Source organism: Aureobasidium subglaciale (assembly GCF_000721755.1).
Source record: "Aureobasidium subglaciale EXF-2481 unplaced genomic scaffold scaffold_17, whole genome shotgun sequence".
Taxonomy (NCBI): Eukaryota; Fungi; Ascomycota; class Dothideomycetes; order Dothideales; family Saccotheciaceae; genus Aureobasidium; species Aureobasidium subglaciale.
In genome coordinates, this window is record NW_013566978.1 from 266303 (window position 1) to 290369 (window position 24067).

Genomic DNA, 24067 nt, shown 5'->3' on the forward strand with positions numbered 1-24067 from the left:
AAATATGAGCTTGTTGTCAACATTCTAACGACTTATTACCGCTGTGGCTCGGTTTTGTTAGAGTTTCTCGTTCCTTCACAGAGATGGGCGGTGAAAACTTGGGGAGAGTCCCTAAACAGGATCAACGGTGCTAGATCGCATGCGCGCCTAGTTCTGCTTTATCGAGGGCCGATTGGCTACCGATCTAGAAGGTTCCTGCATCGAACAGCTGACGGACGTTTGGCTTGGAGCACAGAAAAATGTATCGTAGCAGCTCTTTCGATGACCGAATCATTCGTGCATATACGATGACTTAGCAAACGAGTCAATGGCTTGCGGATGCATCATCATCATCATTGCCTCCGTAACGGAATGCAGCGGATATAAGATCCAGGGATGATTCTAGAGCCGCCGGGTATTGATGCCACAGATTTAAGATTTGCCTGACCGTTGCGCATCAGGGCCGCCGCCTTCCGAAATCGACATCATGCATCTTGGAATCTCTGTTCCAAAGAATTGCAGCTGGCAACTGCATATGAATTGGAGGCTGGTCTTCGACGAATTCGCACATAGCGGAGGGTATTTCGGCAATGCTCGCAAATCGTTGCAGCGTTCATGTCGGATCGTGTGTACTAGCCAGAAATGTCAGAACCGTTGTCGATGACCACAAGGCTACCGGCCATCATTGTCCGCGGTGAACCCTGTTCGGAGCCTTATTTGATCCACTATGTCATAGTGTGCCTGCTGGTCAGCTTTTCGCGACGACATCACACAGTCCTTCATTACCCTTAGCCATCGTGTATCCTCGTATTGTACAGCTCACAACCACACGAATCGATTTGCGACCAACCGCGGCCACTCCAACAGGGCATCAGCAATGTCTTCCTGCTTCTCTGGATCGGACAAGAAGCTTCAAAGGAACAACTCGAAGATTCAGGATGATGGCCGAGCCGACGTCTCGTTCGATGAGAAACTGCAGGCCAAGCTCATGAGAAAATTCCACCATGAGGACAAGAAGGCAAAGAAGAATCCCGACGAAAGTGAAATGCGCGAGCCAAAGCGCGCAACGCTCCACTGGCGCTCCCGCAAAGACGACTTCGAACCTGATCTCCGTGGATTCGAGGGTGTACCTCGCATGAATGTTGCAATTCTCATTACTGGTAGCAGAGGAGATGTTCAACCTTTTGTCGCCCTGGGAAATGTCTTGCAGAAAGCGCCGTACAACCACCGTGTGAGGATCTGTACGCATCCTAACTTCAAGGACTTTGTCGAAGAGAACGGACTCGAGTTCCACTCCATTGGCGGTGATCCCGAGAAACTCATGTCATACATGGTTCGTAACCCTGGTGTGATTCCCAGCTTCGAGTCTATGAAAGCTGGTGACGTTGGTGATCGTCGTGAAGAGATCGCAGAGATGTTGGAAGGTTGCTGGAGAGCGTGTACACAAGCCGGAAATGGAATGGATCCCATCAAACTTCCGGCAACGAACAAAATCAGCTCGGAGACTATCATGAAGCTACCGGATCCTTTCGTCGCCGACGCCATCATCAGTAACCCACCTGCATATGCCAACATCCATATCGCTGAGAAATTGGCTGTACCGTTGCACATGATGTTCACCATGCCCTGGAGCCCGACAACTGCATTCGCTCATCCTTTGGCTAACTTGGATACCGACAAAGGAGACAGGAAGCTCGCAAACTATCTTTCGTACTACAGCATGGAACTACTCACATCAGAAGGTCTGATAGACTTGATCAACGACTTCAGAGAGAATACGCTAGCATTGGACCCTCTACATGCTGCCTGGGCTCATCAGTTGCTGCCTCAATTAAAGGTGCCATTCACATACTGCTGGTCACCCGCACTCATCCCGAAACCAGAAGACTGGGGTTCGCATATCACAATCAGTGGCTTCTTCTTCATGGACCCCAAGAAAGACTTCAAGTTCGATGACGATCTCAAGAAGTTTTTGGACGCTGGCGATCCTCCAGTTTACATTGGATTTGGCTCGATCGTTGTTGACGATCCGGAAGCAATGACGAATATGATTCTGGATGCTGTAAAACAGCTCGGTAGTAAGTTCGAGATCTCCTCCATGCAGAGTCAATACTGACAATGATCCTTAGTCAGAGCTCTGGTATCCAAAGGTTGGGGTGGCATCGGTGGTGAAGACGTTCCTGATAACGTTTTCCTGCTTGGTAATGTCCCACACGATCAACTCTTCCCTCACTGTTCAGCTGTAGTCCATCACGGAGGTGCTGGAACCAATGCGATTGGTATCAGTCTTGGATGTCCCACTGTCGTTGTGGTAGGTGGCCTCATTATACCCTTGAGTGAAGTTTGCTGACATGACACAATCATAGCCTTTCTTTGGTGATCAACCGTGGTGGGGAGAAATGATCCACCGAGCCGGCGCCGGACCGTCGCCTATACCTTACAAGGAGCTGGACGCCGACAAGCTGGCCAACCAGATTAGAGAAGCTCTGAAGCCCGAGACAAAAGAGCGCGCAAAAGAACTTGCCGCCAAGATCAAGGAAGAAACTGGTGCAAAGACCGCCGCCAAAATGTTCCACGATACACAGCAGATGAAAAATATTGGCTGTTTCTTGTGTCCTGATCAAGTGGCGGTATACCGCGTGAGAAGAACTAACGTCAGACTCAGCGCTCTTGCCGCTGGCATCCTGGTCGACCATGGCAAACTCGAGCCTCAGCATCTCAAGCTGATCCGGAAGAAGCGCTGGTATGTCGAGAAAGGCGCCCAGGAACCTGTTATTGGTATCTTCGCTGCAATCGAGACGACAGGAGTCGGATACAAGAACTGCTTCAGTCGTTTGGGCAAGGATCTACACTCTAACAAGGCGGATAAGCCAGCGAACCACATTATGGTTGGCGATGCTGAGGCTGCTGGAGAAGTACCAGGAGCCATAAAAGCTATCGGCAAGTTCGGTGGTTCCTTGGGCATGAACACTCTGAGACTACCTGTGGACCTCCTGTATAATATGGCCAATGGTATGTCCCGGATATGCAAACACAGCACATATGAGCAACATGCTGACTTTGACATTGCAGGCTTCCACAACTTCCCTTATCATTTCATGGGTACGTCGACTTTGCATATTTGCTCGTGCCGATGTATACTAACCTTTGATGCAGATGATGATACTGTTCGAGTCCGCGGTGAGATCAGCGGAGTCATGTCGGGAACGAAAGTCGGCTTCCAGGAGCTCGTTTTCGGCTTCTACGACGCCTTTACAGGTATCGTCACACAGCCTGTCCGGGGCTACAAGAGACATAGCGACGAAGGAGTCGGAGCTAGGGTTTGGGGTGCTACCAAAGGAACTGGCAGAGGTCTGGTCGGGTTCGTCTCGAAAAGCTCGGCCGCGGCCCTGGGTGTCCCTGGCTACGGTTTCAAGGGACTCGAAAGATCCGTTCGTAACGGCTGGAAGACACGCGACACTCCCAACGAAAACAGTCTAGCTCTCTTGGATGCACTCCGAGGTAAAGGAGAACGTTCAGGAGACCGAGCACTAGGAAACGCAGCGTTAGCACTGGTTTCTAATGCGCAGGGCAACAGTATCAACCAACAGATCAGAGGCAGAAGGGGTTGGCAGTGTTTCATGGAGTTGCAACACCTTCGACAGAATGATGACAAAGCTTCGGTCAAGGAGGAAGAGGTGTTGCAAGGCTGGGACCACCTCAGGGTCCCGAAAGAGTTCACTCGTGTTGACGATTGAAGTACGACAGACTATGGTATGAGTAGTGATGGATATAATTTGTAATAATAGTAATGCATGATGATCAACATACGCCAGACGTTCCTGCCATGATAATCCTAGAACCACGACTTCTGGCCGCTGCCAATCGTACAACCATGTCTCGTCGGTGGCTACTCACTTTTTTCTGGTTGAAGGATCATAACAGTATGCTCGAGACGCGGGAATATCGCGACTGGCAATGGGTCGATGGTGCGAATAAACCCTGCGATAAATTGAGTTCACTTCTGCTGCCATCTGACGCAATTTACGTATCTGCAACAACGCGGTGCGAGATTCAGTCACGACTGCCTGGACAACGTGTTGTGGGTTGATATATGGGTCTCTTGAATTGCTTTTTTTTTCTCGACTGACTCTCCCTGGAAAACGCGGACATGCCTGCCTGTACAATCTGTAATAATCCAGGCGCGAAAAGTTGTGCAGGTTGCAAGTCGACCGCATACTGCTCTGTAGAGTGTCAGCTCACAGATTGGCCTCAACACAAGATACTCTGTCGCAGCTTTCGCAACTTCGCCGAACGACCAGCCGATCAACCCAATGTCCGACGCGCGATATTCTTTCCCTGTGTGCTGCCTGACGGCAGTAGAGCTACAAAGCCGTTTCTCGTCTGGCTCGACACTGAAATGACTCATGGTTTTGAGATGCCCGATCACGAACCTTTCTTGAGGCTACCTGGCGATGGCGACTATGGTGGAGGCATGCACGTCGAGATCATACGAGGCAACAACCTCCGCGGTGGAGTCTACAAGGATCGCTCGCTTCAATTGATCACTCGTGATTTCGTGCCTGATGGACGAGCATATCAATGCAACCAATCCATCATGGGCATCGGAGGTGGAGCTTGGAACGACTACCCTGGCCCAGTTCTGGCAACCACGATGGCTGGTACGGACTTTGACCCCAAATTTTACCAAGACATCGATCTGGTTGATTTCAGAGATGTCGTGGACTGGTTCCAACACTGGCGAGAAGGCTTCGGCTCAGCTGTTGATGGTATCGGAAGCAATACCAAGTTTGCAAAAGAACATGTCATTGACAGGCTTCGTCGCAATCTAAGAGGCATACGTGCGAATTGTCAAGCTGATGTAGATTCTGGAAGACCACCCCTCGAGGTTGTCAGTGTGCCGGCACGCTTCCCACTGTATTCGATTGGCGATGCACCTACTTCTTTTTGGGAGGTACTTGATGGACTACCCTGTCTGATGGCCAACATTGAGCCATACAAATCTTCTTCAAGAACGAACGAAGCCGCCAAGATGAATAGACACCCAGTCATCGATGCCATGTATACCGATTTGAATCCCGAGAGTCCCACCTGGGGTCAATGCGACAAATACTGGCGAGGAAAACAGGGAAGCTTCCTCATCGTTGACCGTCAGCGCAACCACCTATGGACAAGTGTCTTGCAACACTTCTACACTTTCTTCCGAGACTGGATCAAGCCCAGAATGGATGAAGCTGAATCAGTCGAGGAACGGGAAGCGTTCATAGACTTACTCGAAAGCGAAGGTAGCGAAGAGTTCAACAGGATGCTCGATCTTGATGACGAGATCAGCGAGAAAGATCTCAGTGATGGATTTAGAGACCACTTCTTCGAATAGATTACTTCAGAGGAATATCGCTTGGCTGATGAGTCATTTAGTGTGATGCATGGTCTATCAAACGATGTTTGATTGTCTGACCAAAACTTCGTGGGACATAGTTTGGGTAGTGATGGTCCAAGTCAACATGCCTGGCAGATTTCCCTAAATCTCATAGGAGAATTTCAAGTCACAGCAATCTGGGCCAAAATGTTGGCAAACACCCTTTAAACGGCCGAGAGGTTACTAGTATACATCGATAGAAGTCGGGGTATGGCTGCTGGTAAAGAGTCAGATTTGATATGCGCGATGGTGATCAAGCAGGGTTGTCCCTACAACAAGTTTCGGCGAAAACAAAACTTGCCGATCCGGCTTGCCCTAGCAGTAGCTCCTTAGGTCAGCTTCACTGTGGTTTACCCAGATACCACATTTACCATGCTCATACCACACAGTCGTAATTCTAGCATCTACACACGTAAAGAAAAACCATATACCTTTTTACTGTCTACAAACTTCCTCTTGACCCTAACCAATACAGTCTCCACATCCACATTTACCTTTTTCTAAACACTCAACTTCCCACCACCCAAAACCTCCCCAACAGCTCCCACCAACTCCCCAAGCACATCGTCTACAAGTGCCACTTCACTCTCGCTTCCAACAACACCAACATGTGTCTCCCCACCCTTGACAAAACTAACAACTTTGAAGGGAACACAAGAATCCCCATGTGGCTTCAGCAGATCGACATTGCAGACGCCGTCTGCAAAAGGCATTGTGTCGACGTCATCTTCATCATCTTGATGATGTACAAGACTTCCGAACCCAGTAGCTTCTTCCCAGCCCACGGCAGCTGCAATCTTTGAGAAGCCAATGTAATCGTGAGAGCTGGATTCAGCGAGTTGAGTGGCTATGTTGCGGAGAAGCGTGCTCGTATCTTGACATGTGGTGAGGTTGATACGGACAGGAGCAAATTGATAGCAAGGACCCATTACAGCTTCGATGTTTGGAACAGCGATGTTGCGGCCAGAGGTCACGGCGCCAAAGACGATGTCGTTTGTCTGGATGCGGCGAGAGAGGACTACTCCCCATGCTGCTGTAAGGATACTCGCTGTTGTTACGTCTGAGGGCTTGTCTGCGATATCCACGGCTGTGGATTTGAATATGCCTTTTTCGTTTTCGCGGGTAGAGGTGCCATAGGATGACAGTGAGGAGCCGGAGAGAAGATTCTTCCAGTAGTCTAAGGATTTGCTCTGTGCAGATGGCTCGAGAGTGGCTGAGATGTAGTTTGCGAAAGGCTCAGAAACGATCTTGCCACCCTTGTACAGAGTCTCAAGGTCTGTGAGGAGAGTGGGCAGTGACACGCCATCGTACTGTGCATGTGAGAGACGGAAGACCAAAGCCTCTTTGCCATCATTGGCTCTGACGTGTGTGATCTTGGCAAAGCTACTGCCCAGTGGGAAGTCTTGCTCGATATCTGCAGTGCAAAGAGCTTCGATTTGCTGCTTCACATCTCCTTCAACTTGCTCACAGACAACTATTTCGTCCAACTCTTCTAGCACAACTTGATAGAAGATTGAGTCATGCTCAATGAATACCGTGCGCAGAATTTCTTGTGTCTGAACAAGCTGCTTACAGGCATCGAACAACTTCTCGCTGTTCATACCCTGATCGAAGATCATGGTGGAATATTGAAGCGATGTTCGTGGAGGTGAGATAGTCTGCTTGATGTCAAGTGCCTGTGTATCGGTCACAGGCAGAACATCGCGAACGATCCAGCTCGAGTTTGCAAGCTTGGGCTTGACAGCATCGGACAAGAATTTCTCAACATCTGACATGCCGAGTGTGGAAAATGGTTTGTAGAGCTGTGTCTGTTTCTTCGCCTTCTCCACAGCGTCCAGCTTCATCACCTTGGCTGCGTCACTAAGACGCATGTGTCGAAAGATGTCAGCTACCGATAGAGCATGTCCTCGAGAGCGGAGGCTAGAAACTAGCTTCATTGCCAAAACAGAATCGCCCCCGAGGCGGAAGAAGTTGTCATCGACGTCAATTTTTTCTGCGTCAATACGCAATATCTTGGCCCAGGCAGTTCTAAGGATGGTTTCTGGTACTGTTAACTTGGTATGAGCTGTACTGGCCGACCATGCCATCTCAAGCCCTTCACGTAGCTGAGCGAGAATGTCTGAGGAGGTGTTGGAAGCCAGCCTGTTGAGCGCATCATGGTCAATCTGGCCTGCCTTATTGGTAGGCAGGTTATCAACCACGATGTATGCGGATGGTGCGACGTAAGAAGGCAACGAGTCGTGAATGTATTTGTCAAGCTTCTTCAGTGCGAAAGCAAGCTCAACTGGAATGCTAGCACGGATGACCGTCTGCATTCCCTCGACTTGATGGTCTCCGGACAGAACGTTGACGCTGTCTTCGAGCGAGGGCCGTTGGTCGATGAAGACCACGATCTCCTGGTTATCGTCTGTTGAAGATTCTCTGACTGCTGTAGCGCCGCGGGTAGCCGGCGGTAGGTATCTCGCGACATGTGCTTCGAGGTCAGCAAAGTCGACTGCGTGGCCCTGAATAGGCAGGAAATTGTCCTTGCGCGCAACGAACATCAGCCTTCCATCAGCACGCAACTCGACCAGATCACCCGTAGCTTGGACCTTTCCGGTTCGACCGGGATAAGAGGAGCTTCCAGCAAGCAGCCAAGCTGGCGATTCAATAACGTCACCTAAGAGGCAGTTCCCTTCGAGCCAAAGCTCACCAACAGAGCCGACGGGCGTCAGGAAGGCAGGATTGCGAGAGTCGCATACCCACGCCACCATGGCAAGAGGGTAGATGGAGCCTTGTTTTGCGCCGGCATCTGTACCAAAGCGCCCAGAAGACTCGTCGTAAGCCAAGGGAGGAGTTCGGTTCCACTGCCAGATCTGATCCAACTCTGTTTTTGGAAGACAGCTGACATCGCCGACAAGTCTCGTAAGATCTTTTGTCAGTTGCGAACAAGCGACCTCAAGCTGTGCGAGAATACGCTCCATCTGTGGCACTTCAATCAGACTACTGTCGAAATTGGCGCAGACCCTGAAGCCGTCTTTCCGGATGCCACAACCAACCATCAGAGGGTAAGGATTAAAATGCAGTGCTTCACGAACCACATCTCCGAGCTGAAAGCCAAGATCGTTGCCAACGTACTCTGGCTCGGGCTGAATAACTAGACCAGTCGGTGCCTCTGAAGCATGTTGTGCATCTTGGCTGACCTTCCTTATGTTCTGCCATCCCATGTGCTGATAAGGTGTACGTGCAAGAATGCTTTGCTGAACAGACTGCAGGAAAGATTCAAGAGTGCTAGCCCTGTTGACACGGACGCGAATGGGTACTGTAGCAATTAAAGGACCAACAATACTTTCGACTCCGGCAAGTGCGATGTCACGACCTGTCAGCGTCTCGCCAAACAAGACATCATCACTTCCAGAGTATTGTGAGGCTACGAGCGCCCATGCACCACGGATCAAAGTTGCCAGTGTAAATGGCGATCCAGCACCAGTCTCGAGAGGAATGATTCGCTCGACCATAGCATCGGGGGTTGGTACAAAATCTCTCGATGGCATACGAGGAAATTGAGGTCCAAAAGCACCCTTCAGCTCTTGTCGCCAGAAGTCTTCCATAGCAATTCCGTCAGTCTCGCGAACATATTCGACAAAGTCTCTCATACGTGCTGGAATCTCAGTGGCTTGATCTTGCAAAGCATCACTGACTTGCTTGAGGATTAGAGGCTCTGACCAACCATCATAAAGCAAGTGGTGAACACTCCAGACCATGTATCGCTTGTCATCGCCAGCTGATTCGATGATTGCGTAGCGAGCAAGGTTTTCACCAAGATCCATTCTCTCGTTTTTGTCGCTCTCGAGGTATTGAGTGAGATTAGTTGCGTGTCTCCACGAAATACCTTCTTTGAGCACTACTTGCTGTAGCCCAGGTTCCTGTAACTGTGCAGCACGAGTGCGTAGAATAGGATTCGCAGTCACAACCTTCTCCCAAGCCTGTTTTAATGCGTTGACATCCATGCCTTGAGGTATGACAGCAACTCTTTGTGCGAGATATAGCTCAACGGACTTGAGGGAGAAAGTGAAAAGAGACTCTTGTGTAGGAGTGCAGGGATAGATATCCTCGACACTCTTAACACCAGTCCTGCAGACTTGTGATGCTTCGAGACGGGCTTCCTCGACAGAACGCGTGATAGTAGAAAATGGCAAAATTTCCTTCTTCACTTCAGCGTCGCCGGTTCTGACAACGCTAGCCATGGCGGAGAGGTTGGGATTACCAAAAGTGTCGATGACGGACAGAATAAGCCCTTGTGCTCTACAACTTGACACCAGCCTCATCGCAGCCAGCGAGTCGCCACCGAGAGCAAAGAAATTATCCTCGAGACGAATGCCTGAAGCATCCAGGTTCAACACCTGACCCCATGCCTGTTGAAGACGTCTTTCCAAGTCGCTGAGCTCGCGACCTGCATCAGCAGAGCCTTGATCCAGGTCTCTCAGATCTACAGTGGCGCCGAAAGCCTTTAATTGCTTGCGGTCGGTCTTACCAGAGATCAATACTGGGATATGGTTGACTGGGATATATGATGTGGGCACCATGTAACGAGGAAGCACCTTCTTAACCTCTGCATCGGCCTTAGAAAGTGCATCACGAAACTCGTCTGGGAGTTGAATCGAGCTGATATCAGTCTGTCCATGTCCTTTCGAGGCGACAGGGGCGACAAAGGCTACCAAGGTGGCTTGACCTCCTGATCCCTGAGGTACAACGACTTCGGCGATCACCGTAGTGCCAGAGGGTAGCCTGGCCCCAAGTTGACTCTCAATCTCGCCCAATTCGACACGTTGACCGCGAAGCTTGACTTGGGTATCCTTTCGACCAGCGAAGATGATACCACCGGAGCCATCAGGGTCGTATTTTCCCAGATCTCCAGTCTTATAGAGTCGACCGCCACGCCCGGCGTAACTCTTATGACCTTTGACGAGCCAACCGGGATCATTGATGAAGACACTTGCTGTCTTCTCAGGATCATTGAGATAGCCCTGTCCGACGATTGGCCCTTCGACAAGCAGCTCGCCAACAGCTCCAGCTGGCATCAACTGCTCATGATCGTCGGGATTGACGATCCACATACAAGCTCCATTTCCAGTGCCAATCGATATATAGTCTCTACCTGTGGCAGTGTCGCTGTTGATTGTGCATCCGATCGTACACTCGCATGGACCATATCCAATAACGATCCTAGTGTCTTGTCCCCAGAAATTGACATCTCTGGCAGATGCTGCTTCTCCACCAAGGCCTAGAACATCAAGCGATTTTATGACATCCGAATCCAGAATTCGAGCCATAGAAGGTGTGATGCCCGCGTAGTTGATCTTCATATCTCTGATCACACCGTTAATGTCGTTCAGACGGTCTTCATCAGAGGGAATGCAGAGACAACCGCCGTTGCCCACAGTCAAGAACATGCTGTCAATGCTGACATCGAAAGCATAAGATGCGAAGTCGAGGACTCTTGACTTCTCAGTGTAGCCCACTGCCTTCGCTCGAGGGATAGCACTGCTGGTGTATGTCTTGTGAGAGATCGTAACACCTTTCGGCGTACCGGTACTTCCTGATGTGAAAATAATATACATTAGGGTGTCGGGGTCGACAGATGGGAGTTTGACCGACTTTCCAGAAGTCGTGTTTTTGAAAGCAACATCTTCGACAACGAAGTGTTTTCCTTCTGGCAAAATTGTTTTTGCAAAGTCATGCTGAATGCGGGAAGAAACAATGACTTTGGCGCCAATCTGAACAGCCATGTTTTGCAGTCGGGCAAGCGGGAGTGACGGATCCATCATTGCAAAGGTTGCTCCTGCCTTCATGGTTGCTAACACCGCAACAATCGCCCATCGCGACTTCTCGAAACACAATGGAACGATATCATACGGTCGCACACCCTCTAAGACCAGAGTCTGAGCCATTGAAGTCGAATGTTGTTCGATTTCTCCAAAGGTCAAGGTACCGTCCCAGGAGTCGACGGCTACCTTATCTGGGAATTGCTGGGCGCGCTCAGAAACCATGTCTTGCATGCAAAAGTCGTAGGTGGGAGGCAGTACGTGGTTGTATCCCCATATTTCCTCGAAATCACTTGGTGTTAGTGCTAGACATTCTTGGATGGTGGCCTGGTCATTCGTAAGACAGATCTCCACAGTGTCCACGAGAGACCTTATGTATCGTGATACTTCGTTGTCTAGCATATCCCGGCTCCGCAATACAGGTTTGACCATGATGCGACCTCTCTCTGGGGAATCTTGATTGTACGACACTTCCACCTGGAGTACGCCCTTCGACAGTTGTCAGTGATATCCGAGGAGCGACTGATATAGAACACACCTCTGGCTCATCAGCTTGTTTGAACAATACGCTAGTGCTCAGAATCATTGAATCTGGCTCAGTCAGGACGTCTAGGTCGCTCGACATCGTTGGCGCAGAAGTCTGCCATATTCTCTTCGAAACAGTTTCGACGCTTTCATCGAGCCCCTTGATAAGCTGAGCACCATCGACCTCATGTTCCGGAAAATCTGAGCTTGAAGGCTGACGATAATTCCATTCGTACGAGACTTGGCTCCCCTCTCGAGTGCGCATGAGTACAATCAACCATGCCAACCGTATAATGTCCTCTCTCATGCCTGTCCTCGTCCTGTACTGATCGGCATGTAGGCATCGAATCTCACGCATGACACCAGAGTCTGCACAGAATCCATTGACAAGGCCACCTTCTTGGTTCTTTCGATACTGCATATGGTCAGAGATTCTGAGACCCATATTTGCGAATTCCTGGGTTCAAGGAGATATCGAAAATGATGATGATGGTGATGATATTGCTATTGACTTCGGCTTCCAGCTTCAGCAACAGATCAATGTACCTTGATGTCTCTACACCAGTCGTACTTGGCCCGAGCAAGCATGGTGGAAGTTACCGAGCAAGACCAACATGCAATGACCGTCCCAACCGACATCGGGTCATGATGCTCGGCCATGGCAGATCCGCTACAATAGCGCAACATCTGATAAGATGAAGAGTTTTCATGGCGCACGTTCGCGAGCTCAACACGAACATGAGTCGGGAGCTACACGACACGCTACAGGAGGTGTGTGCATCTGATTAGATGGTTCTCGCTCACCGACGTCGTTGGTGCCCACTTGGTTTGTGGGAACCTTGACGTTGCGAGCTTGGCGGGTGAGAGGGTGGGGTCAAACGCACAGACGAGCCTGCCATCTGATTAGATTTTGGACGAACGTGCATCAAAGCTCAGACACGCCGGCAAGATAATCTTCAGCTTCTGTCTCTGAACCTTGCAAACACGAGGTTCTTCGGATCTGATTAGATTCTGTGTGTCAAGCCGACATGTAGGCTTGGTGACAGCACGCCACAAGCACACTCCTGTATCGATGATGGTGCATAGGTTCGGTGGTTGGAGTCGATCTACAGAGCTGTCTGACGCACGTCTGCAAGGCGCGAGCTTAGCGGCTTAGCTTGCAGGGTAAATTTTTCGCTTCATCGAGGCCGCCAACGCACCATCGCTTCGTACGTGGTTCATGTTGCAACGCTATGCGGCACCGGGCGGCGCTACCATTACATGGCATGATGCCAGACAGACTACGCCATGGCTAAATGATGCTCTCCCTCGGGATCGGCGACCATGTGTCGAGTGAGGACTCATGTGCCGAGGAAGTCCATCAGGGTGTCCAAAATATACTTGTTGCTCGTTGTAGGTTCTTGTCTTGCTGCTATTGACAGATCAGCACTGCTGTAAGACAATCACCAATTACCATCAACATGGCTTCCACATCAGCTTCACCACACCAGTATCCTCTGGTCAAGCTGCCCCATCCTTTCTTGACATCATATCGAGTCAACGTAGTCTCTTCCAACGCACCGGCCAGGCGAGTGTTGCATCTAGAAGAGCAGCCATCCAACGGAAAAGCACCAGCTGAGGCATTGCACTCTGATTCGCTCACATGGCTTGACCTACACACAACTCCCAAGGAGTCGCATCCTCCACTCAATGATAACAGCGATTGGGCTCGCGCCGTTCGCGGACCGCAGACGACGTTCAAATGGCCTGAGAGCACCGCACCAACACTCGCTCAAGTATGGAATGTTGTTCACGCCATCTACCTCGCCTACCCCAACACCGAGCACTTCCGCTTGACACTGCAAGGCGCAGAGAAGCAGACCCTACACGACGAACTGCTGGCCACCGGTCTCGCTATCGAATATCCCAAGCCATGGCATCTACCTAACGACTCGATCCCTCGCACCAATGAGCTCCTCATTCTCCGCAGTGCCTTCTGGCAAGGTGCAGCATCACCAACCGGCCCCCGTCCCATCTGGGTCCTCGGCGACGGCATCGACAAGAACCTCCGAACCACTCTCTCCAGCTACCCCCTGATGCCCGAAAACCACCACTTCACCATGAAGTTCCCCAACGAACGCATCTACGCCCGTCACCCCATCCGCCGCCCCAAGCCTGCTCCCCAAAGCATCTGCTACTCACGCTACATACCCGAAGTCAACCAGCACTTCTCCCTCGAAGTCGTGGATTGGACAAATGCCGAACACCTCAATCTCTTCCACACATGGCAAAATGATCCTCGTGTCGCAAAAGGATGGAATGAGACGGGAGATCTTGAACATCATCGCAACTACCTCAGAAACTTGCACTATGATCCTCATGTCTTGTGCTTGTTTGGCCGCTTCGACGACACAAGATTTAGCTACTACGAACTCTACTGGGCCAAAGAAGATCACTACGGCGCCCACTTTGACGCTGGAAACTACGACCGCGGCCGTCACAGTCTCGTCGGCGATTCTTCCTTCCGTGGCGCCAAGCGTGTGAACGCATGGTATAGCAGTTGCATACATTACTGCTTCCTGGACGACCCTCGTACTGCAAATGTTGTTGGCGAGCCCAAAGCTTCTGGTGCGATCATCCTTTCTTATGAACAGAGTCAGGGGTTGGCGATTGGCAAATTTGTGGACTTGGGTCATAAGAGAAGTGTGCACAGTGTTGCAAGTAGGGAGAAGTGGTTCCAGCTGTGCCCGGTGTTTTGGGATGGGAGGGAGAGACCTTTGGAGAGTGCTGATCGTGCTGCTTGGGCTGCTAAGCTGTAGATTTTTCTGTACCAGTGCCGATAAAAGTTGTGTATGAATGCATTGGACGATTCTCTCTATATCCATTTCTCTTTGGCTATAGAGATATCCTCAAGTCTGTAATCTACCTATCAAGCTCAACACGTTGGCTTCTGTGACATCCATCTCTTTGTCCTCTGCAACCACACCAGCTTCAGTGAATGAATCAACCATACTAGTCACACTACCCTCATCCGCACTCTCCTCTTCTTTTACCTCTCCCTCTATACCTTGCTCTCCTCGCAACACCTCAACCACAAACTCTCCATTCTGATCCTTCACCAGTCTTCCTCGCTCATAAGTCTTGTATAACCGGCCGTAAGTACTGCTGGTACAGAAATGTGTAGCATCTAGATCCGGGCGGTTTAGGAAGCCAGAGGACAGTTGAGGGCCGCTGATGTAGAGGTCACCAACTGCACCTATCGGGACTGGAGATTTTGTGAGAGGATCTATGAGGAGGAGACTTGTTGTTGGGTGTGGAGAGCCGATGATGGTGCTTCTGACAGCGGGATCCACAGAGAGAACGGCAGTAGACATCGAGCAACCGAGGGGGGTATAAAGGTGGAGAAGAGCGAGAGATCTGTATGGTGTGTGTGATTTTATAGCCAAGCGTTCAAGAAGAGATGACGAGAATGGCTTCCCTGTACACCACAACTGTCTCAATGAAGGTGTGTTTGCAGAATCGATCGTTGATGCCACATTAGCCGTCACTGTCGTGATTGTGGCAGAGACTCTGTTGATCGCAGTCGTCATGTCAGAAAACAACAGACCCTTGGAAACACTGCAAAGAGTTCCTCCTGTCCACCATGTAGTGGAGATCTCTAGTGTTGAGACATCGGAAGTCAGAGGAGCAGACTGTAGCCATCGGAAGCCGCGGTTACACATATGTGAAGGAATATGCTTGCAGTGTGATGCTATCGCGCATGAAGCAGCTAGATGAGACATCTTGACGCCTATAGGCACACCCGTCGAGCTGCTGCTATACATGACGTATGCGAGATCTGTCTCTGCGATGCTAGGAAGCGGTCGACGCTCAGGTATTGGCGAGATTTGCATCCAGTTGGTTATGAATTCGTTGATATCAAAACATGCAGACAGCTCGTCATCATCACAATACCAGGCATCCCAGGGCCGTCCAGAGAGCATAGGACCATCTGTCAGAACAACTACAGCACATGCGTCCTCAATAATGTGTTGAAGCTCAAGAGCTGTTGCACTGACAGGTAAAGGACAGAATGCGAAGCCTGCTTTAAGGACCGCCAGCCACGAGATGTAGAACGCAGCTGAAGCTTCCATGTATGCTGGCACGATAGTCTGAGCTGGATGAGATGGCCGGGGTATACTGCTGCGAAGCTTGTGAGCTAAAGATGTCGTGATATCGTCCAACTGACGGTACGTCAGTGTGAATTGTGCAGTCTCCGAGCGATAGTCCAGGGCATGACGACCAGGATGGCGCTCTGAAGTCCTCAGAAACCCCGAGTGCAGTAAAGACGCCAAAGTTTCGTCGCCGTGTAAGTGAGAGAGCGGCAAAGGTTGCTGCGATGGCGGATAATTAAGTAGTGATAGTCGTGTTTCCTGCTTGTCAAACACTTCAGTTCTCGAGATGTGGTTTACGAGCAACTTGAACGCAGCGTCTGCGTACTCTTCATCCATCAAGAATGCATCGTATTCCATAGATAAACTCATCTCCATAGCATGGTATTGAACCAGAAAAGGCTGCGTGTCGTGTCAGACATCATATCTTGATTGATTGTGGATAGTACTGACACAGTCAAGGAACGATGATGACTTGATTGACTCAAACTGGTCAACGTCGGCAAGGAGTTCCAGTCCAAAGTCAAAGATCTCGTCACCTGCATTCGTGTAATCCGTTGTGATGAAAGCATGCCTGCATATTTTCTCAATCACTGGCACGGTGCTCTCCTCAACTGTCTTGGCCTGTATGATTTGCACTTCCGAAGGCTTGTCTAGATTTGTCCGAAGAGTGTACTGATATGCAACTGCATGTTGTCCCGTATACGACGCAAGGAACTCAGAGTAGCTCTGTATAAGGGCGTCTTTGCTGCTAGGGCGAGGAACACCATTTGTCGCAAAGCTGAAGTCTCGCGTGCGATGCTCGCTCCGTTCGTTTTGTCCTTCTCGGGATGCAGCAAAGGTGTCCAGTCTTGGGAACCTAGTGGGTTGGACGATCAACGACTCCGCCATAGCTGTGTATAAAATAATGGTTATGTGATGGACGAGACAAGAACGGACTCTGTATTCGTCCTGTTCTCAAGCGATCCTGCATCTACACCCACTCATCTACTACCGACCCTGTCCTCCCAACACTCGTCACTATACAAGCCGGAGAGAGCATTGCCGAATGCCTCGGCCGCGACACTGTCAGGTAGCCGCGATGTAAGGCGCATGGTACTCAGCATGATCTGCGACTGTTAGGGCAGAAAGTCTCGCAGGAAGATGCCAAATCCGAGCTCATTCCGCGAGAGGTGATCGTCGAGACGGACGGACAAAGCTCTGACACAGTTGAATGAGGTGCATGGCGCATGGACGGTGGGAACAAGGTTATCAATCTGATAATCGACCCGCCGTGCTAAAGAGCTAGAGAAGCAGAGGAGCTCGGGGCGCCTTGGCGAGAATGGGATGCCGCATAGTTTGGCTGATTTTCCCGAGCTTCCGCTCTTCCTCCCTGTCCCATCACACACTCGTGTCAGGGACTTGTCTCGCCATCGACAAGCTTTCCATGGCTTGTCATACAGCCTTGGTTTTTCATTCTTCGTGTCCCTCGCTCCTAGGGTTGCATCAAAAGTCCGTCGTGATGCCGTTGGTCGATTCTGCTGCACGAAGGATGCGATGATTTCTCGCTCCATGTGAATCACGACCCATTTCCGAAGATGCCTGCCGAGGTGCAACAGCACGGTCCATTCGTATTGAGAGCGAGCGAGCACTTGCGCATGTCAGGAGCCGCCGTTGCTTCGGCTTCCACATCATCTATTTGGAAATGACGTTGGGCTGTAGCCTTTTTTTCTCTCCTTGTCAGGACCGTTCAGCCGGTGTCGGTGACGGAGCAATGGTTGAAGACATGGCGGGGCATGCATTGGTACGTTTTTTATCAGATCCGCGCTGGATGATGAAAACATTGATGTAAGAAATCAGTGACAATGCAGACAATCAACTCCATCTACGAGGTGAACACACCAAAGACTCAACTGTCTCTATTTCATGGACCTGCAGACCCTCCATTGGTCACAGTGGCATTGGGAGAGTTTCTCGATATCCAATGCGAACGATATGGAGAGCGTGAAGCACTTGTGTTCCCATGGACTGATACACGATGGACATACAATGACTTGAAAGAGGAGAGTTCAAAGCTCGCAAGATATCTCTACTCAAGGGGCATCCGTCCTGGAGACAGAATCGCCATCCTTGCTGGAAACAGAGTCGAGTATGCTTCCGTCTTCTTTGCGTGTATGCGTATTGGCGCGGTGCTGGTCATCCTGAACAATACCTACACTATTCCCGAGGCAGAGTATGCTCTCAGATACACAGGTTAGTCATTTCGATCATTGCACCACCGATCAAACTTTTGACAAGTCATAGATTGTAAGGTCCTATTCGCGACACCGACAATTGGCAAGCACATCGACAACTCGGCCATGCTCAGGCAGTTCTCAGATAGCGCGGAAAAGCTCCCAGCATTGCAAGAAATCATCATTCTCGCAGACGACCTCGACAACCTCCTACATTATCAAGATGCCGTCAAGATCGGATCACGACTGCCCAACGAACCCGTCAAACAAGTACAAGACAGCCTCTCACCTTATGAGACATGCAATCTACAATTCACAAGCGGCTCAACTGGTCATCCCAAGGCGGCTATGCTCACACATCACGGCCTGCTGAACAACTCTCGCTTTATTGGCGACCGTATGAGTTTGACAGCGGAAGATGTGCTTTGCTGCCCACCACCTATGTTTCACTGCTTTGGTCTTGTACTGGGCATGCTGGCTTGCCTGACACACGGCGCAAAGATTGTATACCCCTCAGAGATCTTCGATGGTGCATCAGTGCTGCAGGCCATCACCGATGAAAGATGTACTGCCATCCACGGGGTACCAGCCATGTTCGATACCTTGTTCAGCCTGCCACGTCCGGCAGGATTCAACTGCGATAGACTACGAACAGGCATCATTGCAGGGGCTCCCGTTCCACGCCACCTGATGGAACTGCTTGTCAACGAATTCGGCATGACAGAGTTCACGAGCAGCTACGGTCTCACCGAAGCTTCTCCCACTTGCTTCAACGCCTTTGTCGACGATTCAATCGATCGCCGTCTCACCACCGTCGGCACATTGATGCCTCATGCTCACGCCAAGATTGTTGACAAGAACAATCGCGTTGTACCTGTCGGCACTCGCGGTGAACTTTGTATCGCAGGCTACCAACTCCAACAGGGCTACTTCCGCAACCCAGAAAAGACAGCAGAAGCCATGGAGCGCGATGCAGATGGTGTGCTTTGGCTGCATACCGGTGATGAAGCAGTCTTTGACCGTCATGGCTACTGCTCCATTACGGGCCGCTTCAAGGATATCATCATTCGCGGCGGCGAAAACATCTATCCTCTCGAGATTGAAGAACGCCTCATAAAGCATGACTCCGTTGAACGTGCCATCGTTGTCGGTCTGCCTCATACCAAGTATGGAGAAGTAGTCGCTGCATTCTTGCAACGCAATTCTGGTGCTCAGAAGCCTAATGATGAGGATATCCGCGACTGGACCAGACAGACATTGGGCAGACATAAAGCACCGGCTCATGTCTTCTGGCTTGGTGAGAATGGCGTCACTGATCAGATTCCCATCACCGGTAGTGGCAAGATCAAGAAGTTTGAGATGAGAAAGATTGGGCAGGATCTGTTGGCTTCTATGCCCAAGGCCAAGCTTTGAGCGAGAAGAGGATTGTTGTGTTTTCTCTTATGACTGGAGTTTTGTGTGTGTGTGTGTGTGTGTGTGTTCAGATAGCGATTTCGTACTTTGTTATCAAGCGAAAAAAAGCAGTGTTTGTTCATGCGTCTTACTCTGATTCTGAAAAAGCGTGGTCGAGTGGCCTCATGTCCGGTTGCTGATGCTGCAAGACCTGAATCGATCATCTGATCTGCCTCCGCGGCCACGGTATCTCACTCGTCTTTACGATACATATCAGATCCCTCTCTTATCTGATCCGTCTCCACCATCTCTCAGAATGCCGTTGAGGTAGAATGTCAGATCTTGCACGTCTGATGTAGCCCTATCTTACTTCTTATCTCTGACCCGCGACTTCAGGAAGGCTGGCTGTCAAGAGGAAGTAGCGTACCAGAGCGTGATCATCATACCGGTGCTCTGGTTCACCACGTGGAAGCCCATACAACACCATTCTGCGGAAGGAACAACAAGCACTGACAGTGATTCATACCAAGGGCGATAGTTAAGATGACAGATAAATTTAATCGCTCATACGCAAAATAGAACTATGAAATTACAACTTTTCCCAGACCTCCCATCATCTCAACACTGAAACCAAAGAAGAGAACGTCTACAACATAGCAACCTCACTTCTGCTCTCTTCGCCACCTTGCAAACTCTCCAACAAAGAGTTCAAAAGTCTACTTCCCCTCTCGACAGCAAAGCCCATATCCTCATCTCTCAACTCTCCCTGCTCCAGAGAGCCTAAAACCCAGACACCAGTATCCTTGGCAACAACATTTTTACGGAAAGAAAGCTTATACTCTGCATCAACCGTAAACTTCTTGTCTTGCAAAAGGCCCGCAGTCTCGATATCTTGAAGCAAAGAGGTGGAATGTGTGTATCCTCCTGCAGCAATGACGACGTCGAAAGCTCCTTCGCTTGTCTTGGTCTCTTGTGTCCTCGGGTTCTTGATATTGAGGCGGACCTTTGAGCCAGAGGGAGTGAGAGAAGTTACTTGGGAGAGAGGAGAAATATTGAAGCGCCAGGTCGAGGGGTTAGGAGAGGTGATGCGTTGTGCGTAGAGGTTCTCGTATAGGGCTTCAATAGTTGAAAGGGAGATCTTTGGGCCTGGGGGTGTGGAAGTGGTGGTCAGAAGGCGAGGGCGGAGTTCTGGTGGGTAGGAGCTTGTGGTCGCGCCAGGAAGGCAGTCGTCGATGATATCTTGGGTGCTGAGGATAATTAGCACTGTCATATGCGGGAGAAGAGAGATGGTGGAGTGACTTACAAGGAAGTGTTGTCCTCGGGTCGGAGAGCGGAGTCTGAAATGAACATTGTTGCTCGCACACGATGCAAAGCACCGGCACTCTGCAAGTGTTCGAAGATCTCGGCAGCCTCTTGATCTGCTCCAACAATGGCGATGTCCTGGGTTCTGAGGTTGTGAAGCAGGGGTGCAACTTCCGAAGTATGCAGTGTCTTTGCACTCTTCAATGCACTGGGGATTCTAGCCTTCGAACCAGTAGCCACAACAACTCTCTTGGAAGCGATCGTGCTGTTTTTGCCCTGAGCATCGCGGATATTGATCTTCCAGTTGTTGACTTGAGATGAGTTGTTCTTGACAGGAGTAACTTTGGTAGCAGTGCTTGAATAGCGTACCCAGTCATTCTCTGCCATCTTGGATGCAACCCAAGAAAGATAGTTGCCCATAACCAATCGTGTGGGAGTCATGTGTGAGGAGTTGACAAATTGGACCAATTGATTGCTCTCGAACAGATAGTTGACGAATGTGAACTCGCTGCGAGGATTACGTGTAGTGATCAAGTCACGCAAAAAGGAAGTGCGCGTAGCATTCTCAGGCAAGACCGAAGCAGGTGCCCAATCAAAGTTGGGCTTTGATTCCAGAAAAAGGACTTTGAGATCTGATTCCGAGTCTGCAAGAGCAGTTGCGAGGGAAAGTGCTGTGCTACCGAAGCCTACGACGACAAGGTCGTAGGACTGATTCGAGGATGATGCATTGGCAGGAGCAGCCTGGTGTGTGGTTTCCTGAACTTGGAAAGACATAATGATCTGAACTTGTGGTATAGAAGCAACAAAGCAGTAACAAGACCAAAAAACAAGATTGATAAGATAAAGGAGTACAAGGAAATGTTCAAGGCAAGATCAAAAGATCAGAAAAATGGTCCTCTCCCCTGCCACCACGCAAGCAGCCATCACCAAAACTAACTTCCCGGCAATGGCAAAACATCGTACTGCTTTGCCCTCACGCACAAATTCCTTGCCTCCGTTCATCGGCCGCAAACACATCGCATGATGAACATGCAGTAACACTTCCGATGTTGAGCAGGTGCTCGTGCAGAAGCTCCATCACGTTGCATCTGTTTGACTTTAGCCTTTCCACCAAGGTCAGACCCACACAAAACAGTGCCATGCAGGGTTCATCTCGAGCACGAGCGTGCGGAACCCGTTTGATGACGCCCAGAGTTTAGACAGCTCTCGAGTCAAGCCACTTTTCTTGGAACAAAAAAAAAGGCGTGCAAGCGAAGTGAAGCAGAACGAGATCTGGAAGGTGGTTGGGCGAGCGGTGAAACGGAAGGGTGGACGGGGGTCAAAGCTTAGAGTTTTACGAACGCGACGGAGATCCCACTGATTATCGTGCCATCTGATTAGATTTACCAGCCGAGGTCGTGTGACTCCCACTTACGAGACGTTTCTATGTACCATGTATGCGAATCGTTTAGGTAACATGTTGCAGGAATGGTGATCCCGAATGTGTCCGAAGATGAAAAGTTTGATCTGATTAGATTGACCTTGGCGGACCATGTGTCAGTGAACAACGAGGGTAGAACTGTGAATCTATGGCGTGCATGGATACTGACGGACACGTGTATTTGGCCGTTCGGACCTCTAACAGATTGGAGCAAGTTCGTGTGGTGACCGATCCGAGGTGCTTGTTGGTTTCCGAGTCATGGTGATCGATCTGGGGGCAGTAGTGGTGATGAACACGGCGTCTAAGGTTGGCTAAGGAGATGGTGGTGATTGATTAGATATTCGAATCTCAGATCAGCTGCAAAGATACCTCGAACAAAGATGAGCCTGTGAATTGGTGTAGTAGCATAGAATGTCTTAGAAACACTGACATGAGGACTGGACAAAGCAGAAGCAGAAAAGAAGTGAAATTGTATGTACATTCATCGTTATGCTTTTAGCGACTACTATGACTATGCGCCTGTGGACTTGCTCAGGTAACCCAAGATCTTCTCGCACAAAAACTTTCTTGCTGGACCTTGATCATCGTTACTCAGAGCATGAGAAGCGTTGGGTACGACAGCAGTGTGCTCGTCATCCCAGATCTCCTTGTCTCCGCCAGCATTAGCTGCTTTGCCCCATCTCTTCATCAGACCAGCTTTGTCGACCCATTCAGGTACTGCTTGGTCTGCACCCGAGTAGAAGGCGGCCATCTTGTTCTTCAACAATCCTTGCTTTTGAATCATACCGAACGACTTGGCCAATTGCTCGTCGCTTAGATCTGAACTGAAGACATCATCTTCTGAGGGGTTGTGAGGGCTTTCGGGGCTGACAAGGCTGAGGAAGCGACGTGCTGATAGTGGTGTATTGGCAGGGTAGCCGATTTGGTATGTCAGGTGAATGGGCAGTAGCGCATCGAAAGTCTGGTCATCCTTGCTGGCAAAATCCTTTGCCATCTTCTCCAGCTGCTCGTAGTATGCCTGGCATTGCTCGGGGGTATTGCCGCGGAAGCCATGTTGACAGACCAACTTGATGCATTCTCTGTCACTGATGGGAGCTTGCATGATGGCTCCGTCAAGTGCCAATCTCTTGATATGCTTGTGTTCTGAGTCAAACGAAGGGTTGGTAGTGTGTGGGTTTGATTGCGACAGATAGTGCAAGACCATCTGACTGCCCGTAGAGTGACCCATCAATACAATCTTGCCATCGTCACCAAATTTTGACGTCTTGTAGTCCTTGATATATCTTATTGCTTGAGCGAGCTCGTCTGTGTCTCTGTCGAGGTGGCCAAGTCCCCATGACTGGTATGAAGATGTGAGGGTGAGCGAGAAGAGAGACCACTCTGTTTGTGATAGTGCGTGCACCAAGTCGGCTGTATAGGATGTCGTTCCCAGACCGTCTCCGAGACCTCCGACGAAGAGGATGCTATGCGGTTTGCGAGCGGCGCTGGCGGTGTATTCGAATGTGGTCAACGTCTCGGTCTATCGCTGGTATATCAGTAGCTGACAATGAAGTCCAAGTCTGCAAGTTACGTACGAAGTGGTGCAGAACACCCTGCATACCACCCTTAGGCCAGAATTGCGAGTATTTGCTCATCATAGTGTGTCGTGTGGGTCACAATGAAGGGAATTGAAGTTTCACAAAAGCAAGATGTTGATGTCAACGGTATACACACAAGTGCTCGACCGATGTCAATCCAGAACGGAGAACAAGACACGACGCAAGCACGACCCCTCCTCGTATGTCAGACTCGACTCACGGTGATAATACGCTTCACACATTGTTTTCTCCGAGACCTCCGAAACAATCGGCGGCATCGGGCGTGCGCTCGAGCTCTGAAGTCCT

At 50.2% G+C, this 24067-nt stretch overlaps 9 protein-coding genes across 9 annotated transcripts; 4 read left to right on the forward strand and 5 right to left on the reverse strand.

Annotated features, from left to right (window-relative positions):
* Positions 1-1114: 1114 nt before the first annotated feature.
* Positions 1115-3834, forward strand: AUEXF2481DRAFT_99608 (glycosyltransferase family 1 protein; the record flags this gene model as incomplete). The annotated part of the gene is made up of 5 exons (XM_013486449.1): positions 1115-2057; positions 2109-2290; positions 2346-2991; positions 3052-3081; positions 3136-3834. 5 exons carry the CDS (start codon positions 1115-1117, stop codon positions 3714-3716), a joined length of 2382 nt encoding a protein of 793 aa, XP_013341903.1. The 3' UTR covers positions 3717-3834.
* AUEXF2481DRAFT_337473 (uncharacterized protein) lies at positions 3824-5800 on the forward strand. The gene has a single exon (XM_013486450.1). The coding sequence runs from the start codon at positions 4130-4132 to the stop codon at positions 5354-5356; it is 1227 nt and encodes a 408-aa protein (XP_013341904.1). The 5' UTR covers positions 3824-4129; the 3' UTR covers positions 5357-5800.
* Positions 5801-5898: 98 nt separating this feature from the next.
* On the reverse strand, positions 5899-12085 carry AUEXF2481DRAFT_67634 (uncharacterized protein; the record flags this gene model as incomplete). Its single annotated transcript, XM_013486409.1, has 2 exons — positions 5899-11691; positions 11741-12085. The coding sequence occupies 2 exons, from the start codon at positions 12083-12085 to the stop codon at positions 5899-5901; spliced, it is 6138 nt and encodes a 2045-aa protein (XP_013341863.1).
* Positions 12086-13187: 1102 nt separating this feature from the next.
* Positions 13188-14525, forward strand: AUEXF2481DRAFT_67560 (uncharacterized protein; the record flags this gene model as incomplete). Its single annotated transcript, XM_013486400.1, has 1 exon — positions 13188-14525. One exon carries the CDS (start codon positions 13188-13190, stop codon positions 14523-14525), a length of 1338 nt encoding a protein of 445 aa, XP_013341854.1.
* Positions 14526-14570: 45 nt separating this feature from the next.
* Positions 14571-16288, reverse strand: AUEXF2481DRAFT_337550 (uncharacterized protein). Its single transcript, XM_013486451.1, has one exon. It carries the CDS (start codon positions 16233-16235, stop codon positions 14616-14618), a length of 1620 nt encoding a protein of 539 aa, XP_013341905.1. The 5' UTR covers positions 16236-16288; the 3' UTR covers positions 14571-14615.
* AUEXF2481DRAFT_337569 (uncharacterized protein) lies at positions 16155-16852 on the reverse strand. The gene has a single exon (XM_013486452.1). It carries the CDS (start codon positions 16746-16748, stop codon positions 16272-16274), a length of 477 nt encoding a protein of 158 aa, XP_013341906.1. The 5' UTR covers positions 16749-16852; the 3' UTR covers positions 16155-16271.
* Positions 16853-17701: 849 nt separating this feature from the next.
* Positions 17702-19483, forward strand: AUEXF2481DRAFT_47622 (uncharacterized protein; the record flags this gene model as incomplete). Its single annotated transcript, XM_013486385.1, has 2 exons — positions 17702-18089; positions 18141-19483. 2 exons carry the CDS (start codon positions 17702-17704, stop codon positions 19481-19483), a joined length of 1731 nt encoding a protein of 576 aa, XP_013341839.1.
* A 625-nt stretch (positions 19484-20108) lies between these two features.
* Positions 20109-21538, reverse strand: AUEXF2481DRAFT_31356 (uncharacterized protein; the record flags this gene model as incomplete). Its single annotated transcript, XM_013486310.1, has 2 exons — positions 20109-20709; positions 20766-21538. 2 exons carry the CDS (start codon positions 21536-21538, stop codon positions 20109-20111), a joined length of 1374 nt encoding a protein of 457 aa, XP_013341764.1.
* A 1157-nt stretch (positions 21539-22695) lies between these two features.
* Positions 22696-23821, reverse strand: AUEXF2481DRAFT_31357 (uncharacterized protein; the record flags this gene model as incomplete). Its single annotated transcript, XM_013486311.1, has 2 exons — positions 22696-23703; positions 23759-23821. 2 exons carry the CDS (start codon positions 23819-23821, stop codon positions 22696-22698), a joined length of 1071 nt encoding a protein of 356 aa, XP_013341765.1.
* Positions 23822-24067: the final 246 nt, after the last annotated feature.